This window comes from Staurois parvus, unplaced genomic scaffold (genome assembly GCF_062004578.1).
Source record: "Staurois parvus isolate SC_StPar_1 unplaced genomic scaffold, SC_StPar_1.0 ptg000131l, whole genome shotgun sequence".
Lineage (NCBI taxonomy): Eukaryota > Metazoa > Chordata > Amphibia > Anura > Ranidae > Staurois > Staurois parvus.
In genome coordinates this window covers 9,281,967-9,306,962 of record NW_028317927.1, presented here as the reverse complement: position 1 = coordinate 9,306,962, position 24,996 = coordinate 9,281,967, and the positions used below count along the sequence as shown (strand labels likewise).

General features: G+C 42.3%; 1 protein-coding gene across 1 annotated transcript in view; it reads right to left on the bottom strand.

Annotated features, from left to right (window-relative positions):
- MED12L (mediator complex subunit 12L) overlaps positions 1–24,996 on the bottom strand; it is a 464,120-nt gene that overhangs the window by 79,939 nt on the left and 359,185 nt on the right. Inside the window, exons 16-18 of the mRNA XM_089672604.1 lie at positions 20,755–20,902; positions 17,623–17,741; positions 12,173–12,316 (exon numbers count right to left, since the gene is read on the bottom strand). Coding sequence (XP_089528730.1) covers positions 12,173–12,316; positions 17,623–17,741; positions 20,755–20,902 — 411 coding nt within the window. The remainder of the gene's footprint in view (positions 1–12,172; positions 12,317–17,622; positions 17,742–20,754; positions 20,903–24,996) is intronic.

Sequence of the window (24,996 nt, the reverse complement as noted above, 5' to 3'; positions counted from 1 at the left end):
TTACTGCCTATACAGACTAATTTTACTGTTGTGGGTTTAGTAACACTTTAGTGTTGGAATATCAAACAACTCTTACAAGCAATAGACAAATCACATTTGAATAATACACAGACGCTTTATTTTATTTTTGTGTTGACTTCATTCAGTTTTTCTTTCTTGTTATTATCTCTTCATTTACAAATACAGATGCACCTTAATGTAATTTGATGTAGCACTGTTAGTTTAAAAAAATAGCCTAACATAATTTATAGCACATTTTACAAGATTCGACTCCTGAATTATTAATACTAAAAACTTTAATTCCCAGTTTATGTGCACACTAATAATTCACTAGTTAAGTGAAAGCACACTATGAATAAACAAATAAGAAATTTAACAAGCTAAACATTTATTTTAAAATAAAAAATTTAGGGGCTTTCTTTCAACAATTTTAACATACTACTAGGAAACTGAAACAGATCAAAAAACATTAAGACACAAGGCATCCCTTTAGGTCTTGTTTATACCATACAGTTATGTTCAAAATAATCATAGTCAGACATCACTAACCTGATCACTGTTTTTGGTAGAAATGATATTTCTACATGGCAAATCATTTACTAGCAGGTGTAGTAAAGTAATAGAAATCCAACAGACCCAACAGTCATGACATGCATGCTGCTGATTCTGTGTAATTGAATCACTAATTGAAAGGGGCATGTTCAAAATAATAGCAGTGTGGAGTTCTATTAGTGAGGTCATTCATTCATTGAAAAACAGGTGGCAATTATTGCCCTTATTTAAGGAAGGAAGGCAGCAAATGTTGTACATGCTGGTTACAGTGCATTTCTCTCTGAAATTCTGAGGAAAATGGGTCGTTCCAGACATTGTTCAGAAGAACAGCGTACCTTGATTAAAAAGTTGATTGGAGAGGGGAAAACATATAAAGAAGTGCAGAAAATGATAGGCTGCTCAGCTAAAATGATCGCAAATGCTTTAAAATGGCAACCAAAACCTGAAAGACGTGGAAGAAAGCGAAAAACTACCATTTGAATGGATAGAAGAATAGCCAAAATGGCAAGGACTCAGCCAACAATCAGCTCCAGGAAGATCAAAGAAGGTCTAAAGTTACCTGTGAGTACTGTTACAATTAGAAGACGCCTATGTGAAGCCAAGCTATCTGCACAAAGCCCCCGCAAAGTCCCACTGTTGAAAAAAAGACATGCTGAAGAGGTTACAATTTGCCAAAGAGCACATTGACTGGTCTAAAGAGAAATGGCGCAACATTTTGTGGACTGATGAAAGTAAGATTGTTCTTTTTGGGTCTAGTGGCCGGAGACAGTTTGTCAGACGACCCCCAAACACTGAATTCAAGTCATAGTACACTGTGAAGACAGTGAAGCATGGTTGCGCAAGCATCATGATATGGGGATGTTTCTCATACTACAGTGTTGGGCCTATTTATCACATATCAGGGATCATGGATCAGTTTGAATACATCAGAAAACTTGAAGAGGTCATGCTGCCTTATGCTGAAGAGGAAATGCCCTTGAAATGGGTGTTCCAACAAGGCAACGACCCCAAACACACCAGTAAACGTGCCACATCTTGGTTCCAGACCAACAAGATTGACGTTATGGAGTGGCCAGCCCAATCCCCGGATCTTAATCCAAAACAAAACTTGTGGGGTGACATCAAAAATGCAGTTTCTGAGGCAAAACCAAGAAATAGAGAAGAACTGTGGAATGTAGTCCAATCATCCTGGGCTGGAATACCTGTTCACAGGTGCCAGAAGTTGGTTGACTCCATGCAACACAGATGTACAGCAGTTCTCAGAAACAGTGCTTATACAACTAAATATTCATTAAGTGATTCAAAGGAAAGCAAAATCTTCAAACATTTTTCAGTTTATTTAGTGAATGTTTGAGTTTGTACAGAAGAATACAAACACTGCTATTTTTTTGAAAAGTCTAATATTCACTTTTCTTCAATTTTTTTAGAGGAACAACACAAATTTGATATATTTTTGTTCACGTTTTGATTTGGAATAGAATGTGTAGTGTTCCCAATGCATTTGTGTGTATGGAAATAAAAGCTATTAGAAGGATTTTGAGCTTTATTCACTTTTTTCAACACACTGCTATTATTTTGAACACAACTGCATGTGGTCAAACGCATATAGAAGAAAAAAAATTGCATTTTAATGAGTCTATTTTACACCAATCATTGCTTTTACAAGTACATACATCATGTGGCAATTCTTTACACCAGAACGCATATAAACACACCAGAAGGGGGCGTGGCTTGGCGCCGAGCGGAATGGCCGCTTAATGTAGGAGCTCCCGCCGGCCGGATCGGACTGCCAAACAGCGTGGTCGGGAGGGGTAAGACAGACCCCTCACAACATGGGGAAACACGACCGGACGCTCTCCGGCACCCGATCGCGGTCCCCAAGGGGCCCCAAGCAAGCAGGGAGACACATCAAGGAGCTCTTTAGCTCCCAGGCACAGAGAGCAGGGCCGCAGCCACCTCCCTCTCTCTCTCAATCCCCCTCTCCCCCTCCCTCTGCAGCCTCAGCCTCTGACACAGGCTGCTCTTCATGCATGGCTATGCAGGCTGGCAGTGACACAGTGCCACAGCATGATCTCTCTCCTGCCACACAGTCATTGTCCCTTAAAGATCTTCATGCTGTGGCCACTGATATAAAGGCCTCTCTGGCCACTACCCTGACCACTGCCCTTAATGATTTAAGGGAAGACATTCGCGCAATGGGCTCAAGACTGGCTGAGGTAGAAACGGTCTCCAGTAGCAACAAGCATGCTATACTCCACTTACAGCGACAGTCAGGGGTCCACACTGCGACTATCAGAGAGTTCTACAGGCAGATTGAAGACTTGGATAACCGTGGCCGTAGACATAACATTAGACTTCGCGGTGTACCAGAATCCGTGGAAAACCCTGATATACCTAAGGCGGTGACAACCATCTTTAACGACCTTCTGGGTCGCCCGCCAGCGACCCCCATTGAGATTGAGCGTGCACACAGAGCAAGTCGGCCCAGGGGGAGCGATGTGGATCCACCCAGAGATATCATTTGCTGCATTGTTAACTTCCCGCTCAAGGAAGATATACTTAGATGCGCTAGGATCAGAAGGCATCTGTCATATGAAGGAGCGGATATACAACTGTACCAGGATTTATCCAGCATGACCCTACAACAAAGGCGAGCTTTGAGGCCACTACTAGAGTCGCTCCGTTCCCACAATATTATATATAGATGGAGATTTCCGTTTTGCCTTTCAGCTCGGGTTGGCGGCCACACATATGATTTGCGAATTCCTGAAGATCTTCCATCTTTTTGCTCGTCACTGAATATCCCATTGATTGACCTGCCTGACTGGCAGGGATCTCTGAGAGGGCTTCCGACCCTGTCCCCAGATTCAGCAGATGGTGCAATGGACTGGCAGGGCCATTCCCTTCGTAGAAGACGGACTGTCCCTTCGACTCCTCCAAGACCTCCCATTGGAGGCGCGGTGGCCGCTTCTAGCCCATCGGCCTCCCCTGCGCACAGAAAGCAACGGCACGAGCCTTAATTGGCTATCGCTCCCCTTTCATCGGGCCACTTCTGTGTAATTTTTTTCAGCTGCCTGTGGTTCATTATACTTCTTCTGTTGTTCCCATGGCCTTCCCTATGGAGCCCCGCATGCCTCCTCTCTCACAACCTGTTTTGCACTGGACTCCCTTTCTGATTGCCACGTCATTTGTTAGCTTTTTGGGGAACCTACGCTTCTGGACTCCGACCAGCACCCACTAAGGGAAAGACGCCATGGGGATGTCTCCACTGTACCCCTGCCTCATTGGTTACAGGATCTGCTCCGAGTGATAGTCGGCTGCTCCGTGGTGGATTTCTTGACCCCTGGCTCGCTCTCTACTGCTGAGATTTGACTCCCCGGATCCCCCAGCTGACCTTCTGTCCCCTCCTCATCTGGATTCCGCCCAGTGATCTGGTCGCTCTTGTATCTGCCTTAGTGGTCGGCCTCCGGATCGTCCGCCCACCTTTTGCTGCATCCTCTTCGTACCCAAGGGAACCCCTCCTGCTTCATCGTCTGACGCTCTGTTTTCTTTGATGCGGCTCCCAGCTGAACTCAGCCTCTCCCTGGCGTTCTATGACCAGCTATACCCAGTTGACTTCTTCAGTGCTGGCGCAAGAGGGCTGAGTATTGCTTGCACTGTATTTGGGAATGTGGAGATGGGCTGATGGGGGGTGGGTTTGGGGATGGTTGTGGTGGGGTGGCTCCTGGGGTTACTGCTTCTTGCCTATGGTCAGATGGACGAGCATCCCCTTCCCTGCTTCCTTTGGGGTTGTCCCGCCTGGCCTTGCCTTCTTCTCATTGGGTTATTCTTGTTTCCTGCTCTTGCTGTCAAACGGCTTCTAGGGATAATAGCATGGGCGGGGCCCCCTTGAGGTTCATTTCCCCTTTGCTCTGAGGATCTTAGTGGTGGTGCAGTTGTGGGGGGAGGTGATGCTCATCTCTTTTGTGATGCTGGGGTAACTGATTGTACTACTTATATATACTCACAGTATAGGGTCAGTGCTTTGTTTAGTATCGGCTTCGTTGGTGCTGATCCTGGGATGTTTAGCCTGTATTTGCTAACCATTTGGGGTTCCATTGTGTTTCTCATTGTTAATGTCTTGATTTTTGTTTGTTTTGCCTCTGCTAATCCGTTGATAATTTTGTTTTTTTGTTCAGGAGATGCTTGCAATATCCGTCTTGGCCCTCCACCCTCCCACATTTGTCTTCCCTCGTTTCAGGCCTTGCGACCGTCTCCACTTTCTCCAACCCTTCTCTTATATATGTGTCCTAGAGTTAACCGGACACCCGGGCTTGGATAGCGTGGGGACGGTTTTTCACCTGATTTACACCTCTCAGGAATTTTTTTTTTTTTTTTTTTTTTTTTTTCTGTCACAGCCTGCGCTTTAGTGCCCCCTACATGGCTTACAATTTGCCACTTCATGGAGTTGGTATGAGTCCCTTCCTACGCGTGTTTTCTCTAGAACATCCTAAACCTTATGTCACTATCGAACTCCTCCCTCCTCATCACATAACTTCTCACCTGCTTACATATTTTGGCGTGACCACCGGCCGGCGGTGGCGTTAATTCTCGTCTCGACGTCCTCCTCGTTCCCCACACAGTGGGCTCTGTGAGCTCCTACTGATCGTCTATACGGCGCATTTTACTATATCGTTTATTTCTATTTCTTGCTTCTCTTTCTTTTCTTTCTCTTTCCACCGCCTTCATACTTTCTCTCCTAGTTTTCTTCTTTTTTTCTTCTTATAAGGAACAGCGGGTCTCTTCCTCAAGCCGTTTAACTTTTCCACTTTTTCTTCTTATACTCTCCCTCCCCCCCCCTTTTTTTTTTTTTTTTTATCTCCCTTCTTCCCTTTCCCCTCATCCCTAGTGCAATTTACTGACGGGTTATCATGTCGGCCTCCACCTCAGTCTCAGGACCATTGTCCTTGAAATGCCTATCACTCAATGCCAAGGGCCTGAACGTGCCCGAGAAACGTTCCATGTTGCTCTCTTACGTGCGCAAACAAAAAGCGGATGTAGTCTTCCTCCAAGAGATGCATTTTCGCCAGGACTCTATCCCCAAACTTTTTGATTTCCAATTCCCTACGGTTCTCCATGCTGCTAACCCGCTAGCCAAATCAAAGGGTGTTGCCATTTTACTCGCTAGACATTGTCCTTTCTCGGTGACAGACTCCCTTGTTGATCCAGAAGGTAGATACCTGTTTGTAAAGGGTTTTTGTGCTAAGCGACCTGTTACTCTGGCCAATGTCTATGCTCCTAACACCAAGCAGGTTACTTTCATGCGCTCAATTACCACCGCCCTGGCTGGGTTCCAATCCGGAATGTTGATTTTCGGGGGCGACTTGAATATTCCACTAAGCCCACTGTTAGACTCCTCTTCAGGCAGCTCCTTTCTGCCGTTCAAGGCCCTTACACACATACGTACACAATTACAACATCTACAATTGCATGACTCCTGGAGAACCCTTCACCCTTCTGTGAAAGATTACACATTTTACTCAGCTCCCCATAATAAATATTCCAGGATAGATTATTTCTTCCTGTCGCAATCGGATCTTCCACTCCTCCATGCTGCTTCGATAGAACCAATGGTTCTTTCCGACCATCACCCCATCACCATGACCTTGCGATTCCCTGATGTGTTTATTCGCTCGAAATTCTGGCGCCTGGATGCTTCCCTTCTGGCAGATTCTGCTATTTTACAGGAGATACGCTCCAATCTGACGGAATACTTTTCCCTAAATTCCTCTCCTGATATCTCCCCCCTCACGCTGTGGGAAGCCCACAAGTGTGTTATCCGTGGCTTTCTCATTGCAGCAGCGACAAAGCGCAAAAGAGATAGACAAGAACATTTGAAATTCCTCACGGGCAGGATACACTCCCTGGAGAGGGCGCATAAACGGTCTCTGGCTGCGTCGACCTTATCTGAACTAACGAGTCTACGCTCACAACTTCTTACTGAACTGGGCAGGGTGGTTAAGAAACGGTTCATCCTTTCACAAAAGCTGTATTATGAATTTGCTAATAAGAGTGGGAAGTTTCTCGCCAGAGCTCTCCGTGAGAAAAGATCCAGCATGACGGTGCACAGAATCAGGGGTTCTGATGGCATTATAGCTACTTCTAACCCTGACATTGCCACCCACTTCGAACACTTTTACACTTCCTTATATAATCTTCCTCCGGAACACCCTCCTCTGCCCACTGACAACTCTAGGGCCTCCCTGATTTCCGAGTTTCTCCGCCTTCACGGCCCGGCGGCCCTCCCGGAGGACTTGGCTGCTTCGCTGGACACAGACCTGACATTGAATGAGTTGCAGTGTGCTCTGCAACGGATGAAACCGGGTAAGAGTCCGGGCCCGGACGGCTTCTCGGCGGCCTATTATAAATCTTTCCTTGACATCCTGGGTACCCCTTTCCTATCGGCATTCAACACTTTCTCGCAAGACCCCCAACCTCAAAATCGCCTTCTGGAAGCCCATATCACAGTTATTCCTAAAAGTGACAAGGATGCCACACAAGTTTCTAATTATAGACCCATCTCCCTGCTGAATGTTGACATTACACTCTTTGCGAAAATCCTTGCCAATCGACTTCTTCCTCTGCTCCCCTCCTTGATCCATTTGGATCAAGTTGGATTTATCCCGGGTAGGGAGGCCAGGGATAATACCATTAAGGCCCTCAACCTCCAACATTGGCTCTGTAAATCTACCTTTCCCGGTTTCTTCCTTTCCCTGGATGCGGAGAAGGCCTTTGATAGGATCGCCTGGGACTATCTGAAGGAGTCTTTGGTGCAATTGGGTCTGGGTGAGAAGATGCTCAATTTCATAATGTCCCTGTATTCAGGCCCTACTGCGCGTGTCCGGGTCAATGGCCATTTGTCAAACTCCTTCTCTTTGGGCAACGGCACGCGTCAGGGTTGCCCCCTCTCTCCACTCTTGTTCGTCCTTTCCTTGGAGCCCCTTCTACGGAAGTTGCGCTCTAACCCCGACATCAAAGGAATTGGGGTCTCGGATAAGGAATATAAGCTTGCGGCCTACGCGGACGATATTCTTCTCTTCCTTGCAGAACCGCATATTACTCTGCCGAATTTACTAAAGGATTTTGCATTTTTTCGTTATTTGTCGAACTTCAAGATTAACTTTTCTAAGTCTTTCGCTCTCAACGTCACCTTGCCTTCGGAAGTGGTTTCTGATTGTGAGTCTCGTTTCCCATTTCAGTGGGAAAGGGATTCACTTTCTTATTTAGGTGTAAAGCTTACCCGCAACCCCGACGATTTATACGCTAAGAATTTTTTACCCACTCTTCGTTCTCTCCAAGGGGATCTGAATAAATGGCTTTTCGTGGTTTGGAAGAGCTGCGATAATTAAAATGAACATCCTTCCTCGCCTTCTCTACCTCTTTCAAACTCTGCCCATCCACATACCGCTTGCCTTCTTCACATCCTGTAGGAGGCTCTGTTCTCTGTTCCTTTGGAACCATAAACGCCCGCGCATTGCTTATTCCCAACTGATTCTCCCTAAACTTGATGGTGGTATTGGCCTTCCTGACCTTCACCGTTACTATTTGGCGTGTCAGCTCTGCCGTGTAGTGGACTGGCACGTCCATTCTGCTTCTAAAGATTGGGTGCAGCTAGAACGTGCCTTCTCATTCGCACCCCTGATTTCGATCCCTTGGCTGCCGCTGAAGCATACGCCTCAGGTTCTTCTCACTCACCCTTTGATAGGCCCTACCCTGAAAGCCTTCCGCTATACCTGCAAATCATCATCTATTTCTGCGTCTCCGAACTGTCTCACTTCCATCCGACTCAACCCTGACTTCCCCCCTGGAATGCACAAGAACTTTCTATCTGAACATTGGCCGCATGATCAAATTTTAGCCAAACACTTTCTCCACGAAGGCCAGATGAAATCACTCCACGAACTGCGTGAAAGCTTGGGTACCCGCGATTTTCCTCTCTGGGTTTATTTGCAAATAAGGCATTATCTGCTCTCGCATAAACCTTTCCGTGATTGGACCCGCCCTCTTACCCCTTTTGAGGATATTTGCTCGAGAGGAGAACCGCGTAAGCATTTGATTTCAGAAATTTACCCCCTCTTAATTGAGAATAGGGCCTATAACTCCCTACCCTCTTGTCAGGCCTGGAATAGAGATCTGGATGAAAATTTGTCGGATTCCGACTGGGCACGTGTATTCAAATATTCTCATAAATGCTCCCTTAATGTCTCAACGCAGGAAAACGGTTACAAATTGGTATCGAGGTGGTATCGCACCCCTTCACGAATTGCTCATTTTAATCCTTCTTATCCCAATATCTGTTGGAGGTGTGGGGCTGCGGACGGATCATTTTTACACATCTGGTGGTCCTGTCCGAGCATTCAACCGTTCTGGCAAGAGGTTCATAGGATTGTAGTTTCGGTGACGACCGTGCCTCTGGATCTGTCTCAGATCCAGTTCCTGATCCAGTTTCTCCTCCATCATTCCTCCCTTCCGGGGGGACAATATCATAGATCTTTGGCCATGCATATGGTCAACGCGGCCAGACTCTGCCTTCCCGTTCTTTGGGGCTCTTCTCGCCCCCCCTCGGTTCATGATTGGCTCGTCCGTGTGGGTAAAATGGCAGACATGGAGGAACTGATTGCGTCGGCCCTTGACACTCCCACTAAATTTTCCCACATCTGGGCCTGCTGGATCTATTTCACAACTACTCCTGCATACAGGTCTCTTATGGACCACTAGGTCTGACTTGGTCCAGCTTTCCTGCCGATGTTACTTCTTTACAGTAGTTTCTGTGGTAGGCACTGTGACTCATTTCGATAATGTCTCCCTTTCCATGCGACTCTGGCGTTGGCTCAACTCTTATCCCCATACATGATTAACCCCAGATATTGCTATCATTACTCACCCCATATGTTCCCCCCCCCCCCCCCCTCCCCACTATTAATTTTTTTTTTTTTGCACCCCCATCCTCCCCTTTCTGTTCCCATCATTTTTCTTTCTACCTCCCTTTCTTTCTTTTCTCCTTTCTCTTTTCTTCTCGCCTTTTGCTTTGCTACGCTACCTGGAACATTAGACATGCCATTCTTTCACTCTCCCCACTTCCATCAACGGCTCCTACCGCAAAGTTTCCCGGTTTTGTAACTCTCCCCATCGTCATAAGTTTTTGACCGAATCTTACGTTCAGGTGCTATGACCACTCTTCCTATCGCTACAGCCCTACATGACGAAGCACGAGTGCAGGGGATATTATTATATGATGCATTTACACCCCATACTATACTATATTGGCTCCGGTTTGCTGCAAGCATATCCTTATTGTACTCGGGTTATGTATCATTGCATTATCTGTATTTTCTTGTTTGAGTTACTGCTGTGTCGCTGTAGATTGTGCCTGCTGTTTCGCTTAGGCACCCTGTACGTGTCTTTTGTACCATTATGTTTTGTATTAATAAAGGCTTTCTTTTTGGAAAAATAAACACACCAGAAATGCATGTAAATTCAACTCTGTAAAAAAATGCCCTGGAAACGCATAGGGTCCTTAGGGTGTTGGTTGTGTACAATGAAAGAAAAATGGCACGTAGCCAGGGGCGGACTGACAACTCATGGGGCCCCCGGGCAATAAGAGATCATGGGGCCCCTGTGTCCTTGCTCAGACTCAAACCACACCCAAAAAGGTCTATGAAAGGCACCAGGGGCATCTCATGGGGCCCCCTACTGACCCCGGGCCCTTGGCAGTGCCCGAGTGCTCAAATAGTCAGTTTGCCCCTGCACGTAGCTAAATATAGCAGTTTTATAGGAAAAGTACTGTTTATGTATTCACAAGCATATCCCAAAAAAGTGAGCATGGGAAAGGGTTAGAAAATCTGTAAGGTTTTCACTGTTGTCTGTGTAGTATGCCTACGAAATGTTGTTGCACTAGGGCAAAATGTGTGTTTGGACTACAACAGATCCCCCCACTCTTCAACTCTAAAACATTTATGTTCTGTAGTGTCCTGAGGTGCGCTGGAAAGGGCTGATAACACCACTTGAGATTTCAGTGCCACAGAAAATTAGGAGCTAACTGGATTTCTTGCAGGGTCTGCAGATAATTCTTGACCTTTTAAACAGATATAACTAAACTATTTCAATTATATATTTAGTGTATAAAATAAGTTCATTGTTAGAGTTTATTCTACTCCTTAAAGGAGGAGTATAGACAAAGCCCTATTGGCTATGCTTCTCCTGTTGATCACAGGTGTGCAGTTCATTTTGCACTCTATTACCCATTTCAGCCAAAGCCCGCTGTTGGCTTCCGTCACTCTGCTACTCCAGGCTTAGGAAAGATCAGCAGCTTGCTTGGCATCTCAGAGAGCCACTGAGAGCCTGAGCCAGCCGCTCCCACTCCATCCACAGCCCAGCACCACAGTGAGCTCTGGAGGAGCAGAGCACAGAGATGGTGACTGACAGTCACCTGCTCCCTGCAGGCTGAAGACTGAGAGCAGTCAGCAGACTTTGATTGCTCAGTTCACAGCCTTAGAGGTGGCTGGGGACAGCTGCAGCTGGAATTGGTGCTGCAGCCATCTAGGTGAGTATGTCTTATTTTTTAAAGCCCTACTTCTCTTTTAACTGGGTTAGGGATTATTAAAATATATTGCTGTTATAGCAGATTTACAACTCCAAGACATATCATGACGTTTTAGGCTTGTGGTCATGAGAAAGATCTGTGTGTTTTTATTCACTGGACTATAATTTCCCTTTAGTGAATGGCCCTGTGGGCCCATTCAGAACTGAGTATTGAAGTAACGTGTGGTAAAATCTGATTTAACACCTATATGTTAATACAACTTATAGTGTGAATAGGCCCTAATTGGTTTTTTTTTAATTTTTTTTGGGTGAACTGCTGTTGTGCAGTTATGAAATTATGAGATGTTCTAGAGATAACTTCCATTATATTTGCAAAGATATGGGGCAAAAGAAAAATCAGTCGAAAGCCTGAGCTGAGCCAATGAATGATCACATCTTCCTTCCCACTGGAGCAATATCTAAGCAGCTTTGGGGTGAAAAAGTTGACAGTTGTCAATATACTCACTGATTGTTGCCAAGCAAGGCCTAACATGAGCCATTTATTGCACATAATCTGCATATTTTAGCAGACGTTCACATCCAGTTGCTGTGGGTTACTGCACCTCTCACAACATTATTGGTCTTAGGACTACTTTATTAAATTAACCAAATGGTGCATCTGCCATCTGCAGATCATTATCCCATCAAAGTGAAAACTCCCAAGGCCATAACAAATTTGTGAGAGGCATATTGTATGCTTTGATGAGCATGTGTAATTGTTTTACCAGAATCCAATAAAATTAACAGGTCCATTAGCAGCAGCCAGATAGCCTAAAGTTTCCACGCCTGTGCACGATATCTAAAGGAACACGAGGTTGCTACCACGCTGTACTATTTGCATGGGAGCACAATGAGATTAATGTCTGGCTCCAGGCACAGTCTGTTTAAGTAAGACAAACTCCAGTGCTAGCCTACTGTTATTTACTGCCTTAGAACAACCTGGTTTTCTAGTACGTCCATTCATCCAAGAACAACATTAACTTCAGAGAATGCTTGGTACCTGTACAGCAAAATCAATGAGACCATTGATGTTCAGAGCTGGCTCCATTAAATCAAGTATAAGTTGGACATGGTGAGCCAGAGGAAGGTGGTAAGACGTTCCTGAAGCAAAGCTTGTAATTTGTTCCAGCACATTGCAGGATATCTGGGGACACAACCAGCAGAAGCATCATTTCTCAACAATTAATTATCATACACAATAGAAGCTCACACTGTGCACACGTAAGTACATTTCATTCTTCCTAATAAAAATGTGTTTTACTTATCACTTGGACTTAAGGCAGAGATATGTTTAGGTCCTCTAAATATTCAAATGTCTGCCTCTAGATGTGGTGTAGTACTAGTCCTACTACAAGTTATGTAAGATGTATTCATATACTGTATATTGCATTATAGTCACTAATGTTGCAATGTTATTATTGCACTGTATAATTCTTAAAGTATGACTTAAGGCAACACTTTTGTTATAGATTTTTTTATAGAATGGAGTGGGATTAGAACCCCTGTCGAGTTTCCATTGCTGTCTATGTCCCCGTTAGGGAGATTCACCCACTCTATATTTCCTGTTGACTGGTATCATCAAGAGTGAAAGAAAATGGCAAATGTTAGGTTGTCATCAGAATAGGCATAGAGGAAAAATCTTCCAATAGTTCTGTGACCCTGATGACAACCAATTTTAGAGGAATTTCCTCTCACCTCCTGTTATGGCTATGGGACAGGAAGTGAATGGAAAATCTTCCCAATGGAATACAGATGGCAAAAAAAACTGATGGGGTAAAATCATCCTTTACTTTATCCAAAATGAAAACATCTTTTGGCTTCAGTTCTGCTTTAATAGCAGTAATTTGCAATAAGGTCTACCACCCCTGAAGTCAAACATGAGGTACATGATCTTTTGTAGAGATAATTGGGATAGTCACAGAGTTGGTCACAGATTGTTCAGCATGCCGAAAGAGTTATTCTGATCCTACTGCAACAAGGGAAGGCCCTTTCACTGTGCACATGGTGCAGGAAATTATAGGGTGATGCCACAGTTAGTTCAGCAATCACTTGAACACCAGGTAGATTTCCGATATTTAATGATAATATGTCTTTGTATGGCCAGCACAATGAAAGAGATTCAAAACGTAATTGCAAAAAGTAAGAGTAACAGGAGATTTTCCAGAAAAAAGAAAGGGAAAGAGAAGCACTAGGCTGCAGGTAGTGTAGCCCAGTTTATAAGGAAGACATCAATATACAATAAAATTCACTAACAAGAGTCTAAGCCACCTCCTGTCACTACATGCCCATTATTTTGGACTTTTGTGAGTAATTTTATTGTATATTGATGTCTTCCTAATAAACTGAGCTACACTATCGATGGCCTGTCGCCTCTCTTACCCTTCCTTTTTTCTGTTACAGTGCTTGGGATCCCAGCCCTCTAGAGAAGGCAGTCTCGCTCCAGCCTCTTGTTGCTAGCCAGTGACTTTTACTTTCTTCCATTTAACCTCCAGAATCAGACTATATATATATATATATATATATATATATATATATATATATATATATACACATAGTTGCAAGAAAAAGTATGTGAAGCCCTTGGGATTACGTGGAGTTTTGCATGAATTGGGCATAAAATGTGCTCTGAACGTCATCTAAGTCACAACAATAGAAGAACACAGTCTGCTGAACACAATACTACACAAACATTAGATGTTGCCATGATTTAATTGCACATAACATGTAAACATTCACAGTGCAGGGAGGAAAAAGTATGTGAGGCCCTAGCTTAATGACTTCTCCCAGAGCTAATTGGAGCCAGGAGTGAGCCAAACTTGACTCCAATCAGTGTGATGATATTGGATGTGTTGCTGACAGCTGTCCTGCCCTTAAAAAACACACACCTGTTTTGGGTTTACTGGTTTCAAGAAGCACTGCCTGATGTGAACCATGCCTCGCAGAAAAGAGCTCTCAGAAGACCTACGATCAAGAATCCCAAGGGGTTCACATACTTTTTCTTGCAACTGTATATTCTTTATTTTGGATTCACACTTATAGTTTTATATGCTGCTATTGAGTGGGTTTTAGGCCATTTAAATAATATTAATAACCACTGTGTTGCTACAGATATGTGCACACAATTCAAACCCAACCCCTATACATGATCCAATTTGATCTGCTAGGATTACCTTCTGATGATAGCAAAGGTAGCACTGAGTGAATGCTTTTTTTCTGTCATAAGAGATTTTCCAGCATGCTCCACTATTACATCAGTTCCCAGTTTCTTGTCGGGAGTGTCTACCTGCACATGCACTACATATTTTCATTGTTAGGGGATAATAGCCCTAAGGTCAAATTGTAGGGGCAGTGAGATACCAAATAGACTAATAGTGGTAACAAACTATATCTTTTTACAATATAACTCATCATTCTTTAGTGCCTTATACACACCAAAGTTAGTAATGTTGTCTAAGCCAATCTTTTTCAACTAGGGTGTCTTCAGGTTTTGGCGGGGGTGCCTTGGCAAAAACGTTAAAAAGTGCCCAAACATTGTACACAAGCCATGAGGTGGAACAAGCCTGCCTTTTTGTTACACAAAGCCACAAGATTTAATTGTGCACCATTACGACCTTACAGCAACTGGCGTCCTAACAATCAATTACATCATTGGTTGATAAGGGCTGTTGGGTGCCTGCACAGCATGCGTGTTGCCCCTTTCTGACAGTACTGGGATCACATTAGCTGAATGAGGGAGAAGAGAAACATAGGAATACTAGCCAGTACCAGTGTGCAGAGGTGTATTTGCTTTGTAAGAATAAATCACCTCTAACTTTCGGTGTCCTACATATGTGGCTATTGCCGCATTATGTAAAACTTTTAGTTTAGTTTTTCACAGTTTAAAATGGGGTGCTTTGAGATTGCCTAGCATTTTAAAGGGTGCCTTGACTGGAAAAAGGTTGAGAAACACTGATTTAAGCATTAAGTTCACAGCACAATAATAAAAGTAAATCTATGAATGTTTAAACGGTAACTATGTATGTACTGTATATAAAATATGTATGCATAGTTCATATCTTTAATATTTCATTATCTCAGAATAGTTCATCCAAATTCTGTTTCAGAAAACCTTTTTTTTTTCCAGACACAAAACTTTATTGACAATTAAAATATTTTATATTGACAACTGGTAAGAATTATGTTTATGCCAGTGAAAAAAAAAGTACATATAGTTACACTAATTGTAGACATACAAATGCATGATAATAGCATGTGGTTCTAAAGGTAGAAGTTTTTTTACCTTTTACCCTCTTCATGACCAGGCAACTGTTTGCTATTTAGCACTGCACTACTTTAACTGGTAATTGCCTGGTCATACAACGCTGTACCCAAATGAAATTTATATACATTTTCTCACACAAACATAGCTTTCTTTTGGTGGCATTTGATCACCACTGGGATTAAAAACAATCTTCATAAATATAAGCCAAAATGCATTCTGCTACGTCTTTGTTATAACAAAATCCCAATAAGTGTATATTAATTGGTTTGCGCAAAAGTTATAGCCTCCACAAACTATGGTATGTATACTGGAATTTACGCAGCTATGACGCTATACAGGGAAGCTGCAGGAACCCCATGGCGTAAACAAAGAAGATGGTGGAGTGGGGCTGGATATGTAGCTGGGAAGTGGTGCAAGCAAAAAGCACAATACTGGATCTGCTGGGCTTGTCAGTATGCTATTATAACATAAGAAGAGCACAAAAGATTAGGAGGGAAAAGTTTGTATATTTCATAGGGAGTGTAAAGTTCTTCCTTAGCCACTTGCCCTCCACAGGATTTACACCCCCCCCCCCTTCCTGACCAGGCCATTTTTTGAGATACGGGGCTGTGTTAATTTAACTGACAATTGCGCAGTCATGCAACAATGCACCCATGTGAAATTTATGTCCTTTTTTTCCCACACATGGAGCTTTCTTTCAGTGGTATTTGATCTCCTTTGCGGGTTTTTTATTTTTTGCACTATAAACATAAAGAGACTGACAATTCTGAAAAAGAACAATATTTTTGACTTTTTGCTATAAAACATATCCAATAAAAAAAATTAAAAAATCTAATTTTGTCATAAATTTAGGCCAAAATGTATTCTGCTACATGACTTTTTTTTAAAAATCCCAATACGTGTAAATTAATTGATTTACATGAAAGTTATAGAGTTTACAAATGGCAGTATATATACAGGAAGTTTTTTTTTCATACCAGTAATGGCAGTGATCATTGACTTATATTGAGACTGCAGGATTGCGGTGGGCATTCTGACACTGAGTGGTAACTGACTAACTGTCACTGACATCCTCAGTGACACTAATACAGTGATCAGTACTAATAAAAAGCACCGACACTGTACTAATGACACTGGGCAGGAAGGGTTAACATCTGGGGCAATCAAAGGGTTAACTGTGTGCTGTATGTGTTTCACATTACTGTATGTGCTGTGTGTATTGTACTGTGTAAGCATGCTGCTTGCTGCTTTGTATTGTTCTGCTATGCAGAGCAATACAAAGCAGAATGCTGATACTGATGGGAAAGATCTGTATCTATCAGAGTACAATGTTGGAGGTATGGTGTTGGCCAGAACTACTTCTTCTGAGTGCTTATTTCAGATGATTGCAAAAGAAGCAAAGAGTATGGCTTGAAAGTGATGGAACTGAACAGAATTCTGGGGTGCATCACTAGAAGGGTCACCAGCAGGAAGGAGGTTGATTTCCCTTTAGAGATCCATTTAGAATACTGTGCCCAGATATTGATAAGATAGAATGAGTCTAGCCTTTTTCTTGTTACAGTTTGCATTTGTAAGCCCTCCATATGTGCCCATTTTTCCCATTTACAACCACTTTATGTTTATGGGTAATTTAAAGAGGTAGTAAACGGTGTCTAACAAAAAAAATTCCAGTGCAAGGTAAAGGCAAAATGTGTTAGTATACATCACATACTAGCACATTATGCAAAACCTACCTGAAAATGAAGCCCTCACCACTGTAGAGACTTCCATCTTGACCCAGTCTTCCTTCTGGGTTTGCAAGCTCCGGCCATCTGGCTGGCTGGCTGATCCACAATGACATCAGTCCCGTGCATGTGCACAGGAGTCCCGGGACACGGCACAGTGCTCTGAAGGAATGGCACAGATATGCCGTTCCCTCAGAGCACATGCGCTGCTGTAAGAAAAACCCAAATATCTCCTAAACAGTGCACATTTAGGAGATATTCTTTTTACTTACAGGTATGTTTTATTATAAGCTTACCTGTAGGTAAAAAATAACAAAGTGGCTTTACTACCACTTTAAATCTGTATTGAAACTAGAATTGTTAGTTAGTCTATGCTGTTCTGCATTACAAGAAACTAGATCTCTTAATTTATGCTGCTCTGGATTACAACACAGTTACATATGTAGTTATAAGGAAGTAAAATACCTGTGACGTTACTTGATGTTGGTCAAAATATGATAGATGCTGCAGCCGAGAAAAGGTACTTTCCAGAGATGGGAAAGATTCTTGTTTGTTCCTCCTTGTCCGATGTCCGTCATCTCCAACTATGTGCAATGTAAATATATTTTTATTCTTTCGTAAAACCAATATTGGGTACTTATTTTCTTATATTTCACATTCCTATCAGATACGACTAATGTATAAATACATCCTATGGACTGATATAGTAATTGTAAAACATAAAAAATGTAATGGGTTTGAAATGGTGTGTGTGTGTGTGTGTGTGTCGTCCACACTGTAATATAAAGGGGACTGCACTGTAAAGGGGCACTGTATTGATTACAGCGCCCTTTTACAGTGCAGTCCTCTTTATATCACAGTGTCCTAGAAATCTAATCACAGTGCCCCCTATACGTATATTCAAAGAGATGGCCCAATCCAGCAAAGAGACATACCCATTCAGCAAAGAGACATAAGAGGCATCCCCATCCAGCAAAGACATCCCCATATAGCAAAGAGACATTCCCCATCCAGCAAAGAGACATCCCAATCCACAAAGAGACGGGATGTGTCTTTGCTGGACAGGAATGTCTCTTTGCTGGATGGGGATGTCCCTTCTTGGACTGGGCTGTCTCTTTGCTGGATTGGGATGTCTCTTTGCTGGACCCAACAGAGCAAAGAGTCAGCCCAGTCCAGCAAAGGAACATTGCCTTCCAGCAAAGAGACAGCTCGTCCAGCAAAGAGACAGCCATCCAGCAAAGAGACAGAGCAACCAGCAAAGATACAGCCCATCTAGCAAAGAAACATCCCATCCAACAAAGAGACAGCCCATTCAGCAAGGAGACAGTCCATCCAGCAAAGAGACAGCCCATCCAGCAAAGAGACAGCTGTCCAGCAAAGAGACAGCTAAACCAGCAAAGAGACAACCTGTCCAACAAAGAGACAGCCTGACCAGCAAAGAGACAGCTCCTCCAGCAAAGAGACAGCCTGTCCAACAATGAGACAGCCTGTCCAGCAAAGAGACAGCTCGTCCAGCAAAGAGACAGCTCAACCAACAAAGAGACAGCCCGTGCAGCAAAGAGACAGCCTATCCAGCAAAAAGACAGCCCACCCATCAAAGAGACATCCCGTCCAGCAAAGAGACAGCTTGTCTAGCAAAAAGACACCCCATCCAGCAAAGAGACAGCTCAATCCACCTGTCACAGTGTGCCCACCAGTGACGAAGAGAGCCCACCGTTATCCTTTCAGTGCGGCTGTGTGCAACGGCCGGCTGAAGAGGTGTCTGTTTGTCCTCAGCAGCTGCTTCCTGCTCTTCACTGGAACCATCACTGTCACTCCTCCTGTTGGCCCTGCTTTAGGTATAGCCACACAGCGGGAGGTGAGCAGCGGCCGCGGTCTGTGTTAGCTCTGTCCAGGCCGCAGTCACCACTTACCTCCTGCTGTGTGGCCGGTCATCAACAAGCCGCTCTTATAAAGCTTGGCAGCCCCGGCCCGCCGGGCAAATGCCCGGTGTGCCCTATGGCCAGTCCAGGCCTCCTTTTATCTGTTTAAAGGAAAATACTCTAATTTCAGTGAATATATATTTCAACTTATTAATGCAAAATTTGCCTCAATATACACTGGGGATATTTACTAAAACTGTAGAGTGCAAAATCAGGCTCACTTCTGCCTAGAAACCAATCAGCTTTCAGGTTTTATTGCCAAAGCTTAATTGAACAAGCAGAAGTTAGAAGCTAGTTGGCTACCATGCACAGCTGCACCAGATTCGGAGAGTACCAGTTTTAGTGAATTTACACCACTAAGTTCTGTTTGGCAGAATTTTCAGCCCATAACTGTCTGTCAGTAAACAGTCTAATTTTTAGATACAAGCCTGTGTTCACTGTTTTAAATAAAGTAAGAACAGATTTCTCTCAGGTGGTTTTTCATTTGTCCACAACCCCTTCTTTACCCTCAAGAGCAGCTTTGGAAATAAGATATAATTCATGTTCGGATGCACCTTCTACCATGTTGATTGCAGAGATTTTGCAGCATGAAAACAAAATCACTTATTTCTGTTACCCCCAAACTGCACTTTGAAAATTTTGATAGGAAGCATTTGTCAACAATCCTCTTTATAAGACCCCTACTCAGTTACTTCCAGTGATGCTCATACCACGTGGCTTGTAAAAAATATTCAACCACTGTTATCACTGAAAAGCTTTTTACTCTTTCAGTAATGTAAATCTGGCACTTGGTAATCACATTTGGCATTTTGCCTTTTTGTTATAAACACATAAATGAAATTGTTCTTTATGGATACTTTTAACCTTCTAAAGTAAACATACAGTGGTGGAGAATAGACTCTGTTGTGTAATATTTGCTATGAATTCAAGTTTCATTAATGTTGCCTTCACTATACTACCAAATATCAATGAAGTCATTTTCCAAAAGGAAATCAATGTTTTTTATTGCATTTGGTGTTCCTTTATTTAATGTGGATCTATATAATCATTTCTATAGTTCTAAAGTATGATTACCTTTGTTCCTGTGCAATTGTGCAGTCATTGTGATGTGGAAACATTGGCTTTAATATTATAGTGGATGTTTATATGAAGCAAAATCATTGAATTTCATGATAAAGTATACCTTTTATTAAGATTTATTAACTCCCACCAAGGTTAATCCCAGTTCATCCAAAAAGCAGATGTTAGTATAAATATAAACACAGAAATGGATTGCACAGCTATAAACTTGCATGATTTACGATAACACGCTAGGACATTTATTTGATCACATTTTGTGATGTAATAAGCTTAATGCACTTTAAATTTTGAAAAAATATGTGTGTGGAGCTCAAACTCTTCTGTAACCAAAAAAAATATATACTTTTAATAGAAGTTTTTGTTCTATTGAAAACTTGCCCTCATATCAACAGTTGTCTGACTTTGAGAAAGGCCTGTTCCTATTTCTAAGGCTTTCATTAAATAGCAGGTAATATTAGTACAAAGCCTAGTGGGGTACATATTTGGAATCTGGCTCTATCTATTTGCAGTCAATTTATTGCTTCTGCAAAATCCCTTTCCCTTCTGTCATACATGACAGATCATTTTATTACAAAAACTATGACATTTCACTTACCAACAGAGTCACTTGTGCCATTTGTATTGAGAATCTTCAGAAGGTCTTTGGTTATTTTTCTCAACTGATGTCTAGCTTCATCTCTTTCTCTTCCAACTCCATACAAGAGAATCATTCTCTGATTACATTCATGGCTTGTTGATGCTTCCTGCAAGATCAAATATACCTACATTAAAATATTACATGGAACACTATTAAATTATTAAGCAAATTAAAACAAAACATATTAAAGGAAAAGGCAAGTCAACACTTTATTAAGCTTAAATCTTCTGCCACCAGTATTCTAAGCCTATATTATGTACCCTGCAAAAGGAAAGATGTCTATACTTACCTATTCTGAAGTCACGCCAGTCTGGTCACATGATTTCTCCAGTGAAGAGAAGAGATCGCCAACAACAGCTGCAGAGCCTGGGCCAAGACATCATCCATAGGCTTACTATGGGTCATCCTTTTTTTCGACTGTCCCTCCTCTACATTGAAGCCACCGCTGACAGCTAATCATGTGAGCAGACCAGAGCAACTTCAGAATAGGTAAATATAGTCTACAGGGTAGATATAAAAGGCTTAGAATGGGGGTGGGAGTAGATTTATGTTTAGTTAGGTTATGACTTATAGTTTAAATCTATGTACAATCAGTTCAGTGTAACACTGGAACTGCTTAATCAGATCCCTGTGTTGGAATCATATCTTCTTTCCAACCAGGGATGCTGATCACTGAAACTAGTTACAGATGGTAACTCCAATCTTCCTACATAATCTGGCCCAACTGTGTAAAAAAAATACACCTACTATGTATTGTTACTAGAAGGAGTTTGTCAATTATTTTAGTTTAGTTAAGTGTACTTGCACCTTTTGTGAAGATATCACAAAACAACTTCCCAACCTGGCTGCTCTAAATTTAATAAGAGCCTAATGGAGAGATTTGATGTAGTACAGAAAGGCCTCAGAAGGTGAAGAGACACATATTAGGTAATTTGGTCACACCTCAATCACCATTAATGACCTGTTTTTGTCCAGGAGGTAGGATTCTACTTGATCTACTTGACTAGTTTGGTCATAAACACTTATGCCCAAATCTACTAGATTCTACGTGCTGAAACTGAACTTCCAAATTACGCAGAAAGCCACACATATGGTGTCTTGATAACAGGCAGATGTAACCTCTATATTTATTATATTTATTAATTTACAATTCACACATTTAATATTCAAGCTGACATTAGGTGGGAAGAGAAGAATACCAATGTCCCTCTGACACACTTCACATGCCATGACGATCCATGTTTTAGGGACATATCCCCCTTTTCTCTAGTCTGCTGGCAATGGATGTTATAACAGGCAGATGTAACTTATATATTCGCTAAATTATAATTCACTCTTTTAATATGCAAACTGACATTAGATGGGAAGAGAATAATACCAACGTCCCTCTGACAGAATGAATCATGGGTCACTCCCATAGCTCACATGCTATGACGACGTGTTTTGGGGAAGTATCCCCCCTTTTTCAAGTCTGATGGCAACACTGACTCTAGGAGTGATCCATGAATCACTGTCAGAGGGCCATCAGTATACCTTTCCTCAGAGCCGCAGAAGGGATTGGCAGACACTGGGAGCCGGAGTGCTCTGTCTTGCAAGCCTGCTGGTAACAGTGCAGAGGAAGGATTCTACTGGCGTATACAATTCTGTATCTCTGTCCAAGACTATATCGATATATCTGTGACAGGCTGTAAAAAATGCACACTAACCCCCCTGGGGATCATGTGACTGCATATGGGCTTTAATTATTTTTTGGTAAATAAAGGTTTGTATTGCACTAGTGGCGTGCTTCCCTTTTGTTCCCTTCTGTTTTCTAGTCCTTAATTATTAAAATACTGCTTTAGACAATTAGCACACTTGTGTTATTTCTTTACCATAATAACATATTAATCTAGATTGGATATTTACTCTTGGAGGATATTGCACAACAAACAGATTTTACTATTGTGTAGAGTAGTAATGTTTGTAACTAACTGAGATTAATTTAGTAAAATAGTAAACAATGTTAACTTTATAAAGTAAATTTACATTTGGCTTAGTGAATACGATGTAGATATGTTCAAAATAAACACTCATTAATAGTCAAAGTGAACACGGCTTTGCTGTATTCCACAAGATAAGTGAACATGCATGTCAGGGATAGCAGTAGCAAGGAAGGCCAGATGTGCATATCTACACTTAAGAAATGGAGACCAGACTATAGATAATTTAGGCAAGTTTGTTTAAACAGGGTAATACTGGAGATGCAAGGGACAGTCAGAAAGGGGGAGCCAGGACCAAGGTCTCAAACAAGGAGAGCAGATGTGAGGCAGCAAGGTACAGGTACAAGACAGGAGCAGGATCAGGTGGGAATCAGGCTTAGGATTAAACAATGAACAGTATGTGGTGCTGATTACTAGGATCTGCTGGCTGCAAGAAGACACCCGCTGATGGACAGGAGATACAACTTTCCACTTTGGGAACCACAGTGCCACCAGCAGGTTATCCAGGTCCTGACAGTGCACTTTGCAGACTGAAAATTCTCAGAAAATCAACACCAGTGAACAAACATTAAAGAAGAGGTAGCTAACAAAAACTTTGTCAGATTAAAGACATGCATGTCTTGTTTTTCAAAACTGGGAAATGGCTCCTCTCTACCCTACTACCCCAGCAGGTGAATCAGGGTCTACCTACAACAAAAGCAGATGTGACATACTAGGGTTAGATTACACAGGCATGTGTGGTTTGCTTATGACATGCATATGTGAAACACTGTAGGATCTGGAACACAATACTGGAACGTTGATTGGATCTTATTACTGATTATTAGAGATGAGCGAATCGAACCAGGCGAACCGGAATTCGAGTCGAATTTCAGGAAATATTCGATTCGCGTCGAATCCGAAATTTTGCCTACTTCGGGTGCGCGAATCGAACATTTCCCGATCAGCCGGCAAAAGTGTCCCTGCAGTGAGCTCCGCTATTTCTGACAGTTCTCTGACAGAAGGAACACATGTTTAGCGGTTGAAACATTGTATCTATTAGTTTACATTTAGGATACAGATGTTTCAACCGCTGTACATGTGAAGAAGCTGTGAGAGAACTGTCAGAAATAGAGGTACTCTGCACATACACTTACAAGAAGAAGAAGTAGGATGAAAAGAAGAATAATTCCAAGCCGGCAAAAAGTGTATGTGCAGAGTTCCTCTATTCTGCAGATACACTTAGAGGAGCTCTGCAGATACATTTAGAGGAGCTCTGCACATACACTTTTTGCCTGTTTGGAATTAATCTTATTTTCATCCTACTTCTTCTTCTTCTTCTTCTTCTTCTTCTTCATCCTCATCCTCAGAAGAAGAAGAAGAGGATGAAGAAGAAGAAGAAGAAGAAGAAGAAAAAGAAGAAGAAGAAGAAGAAGTAGGATGAAAATAAGAATAATTGCAAGCCGGCAAAAAGTGTATGTGCAGAGTTCCTCTATTCTGCAGATACACTTAGAGGAGCTCTGCACATACACTTTTTGCCGGCTTGGAATTAATCTTATTTTCATCCTACTTCTTCTTCTTCTTCTTCATCCTCATCCTCAGAAGAAGAAGAAGAGGATGAGGATGAAGAAGAAGAAGAAGAAGTAGGATGAAAATAAGAATAATTCCAAGCCGGCAAAAAGTGTATGTGCAGAGTTCCTCTATTCTGCAGATACACTTAGAGGAGCTCTGCAGATACACTTAGAGGAGCTCTGCACATACACTTTTTGCCGGCTTGGAATAAATCTTATTTTTATCCTACTTCTTCTTCTTCTTCTTCATCCTCATCCTCAGAAGAAGAAGAGGATGAGGATGAGGATTAAGAAGAAGAAGAAGAAGTAGGATGAAAATAAGAATAATTCCAAGCCGGCAAAAAGTGTATGTGCAGAGTTCCTCTATTCTGCAGATACACTTAGAAGAGCTCTGCAGATACACTTAGAGGAGCTCTGCACATACACTTTTTGCCGGATTGGAATTAATCTTATTTTCATCCTACTTCTTCTTCTTCTTCTTCATCCTCATCCTCAGAAGAAGAAGAAGAGGATGAGGATGAGGATGAAGAAGAAGAAGAAGAAGAAGAAGTAGGATGAAAATAAGAATAATTCCAAGCCGGCAAAAAGTGTATGTGCAGAGCTCCTCTAAGTGTATCTGCAGAGCTCCTCTAAGTGTATCTGCAGAAGAGAGGAACTCTGCACATACACTT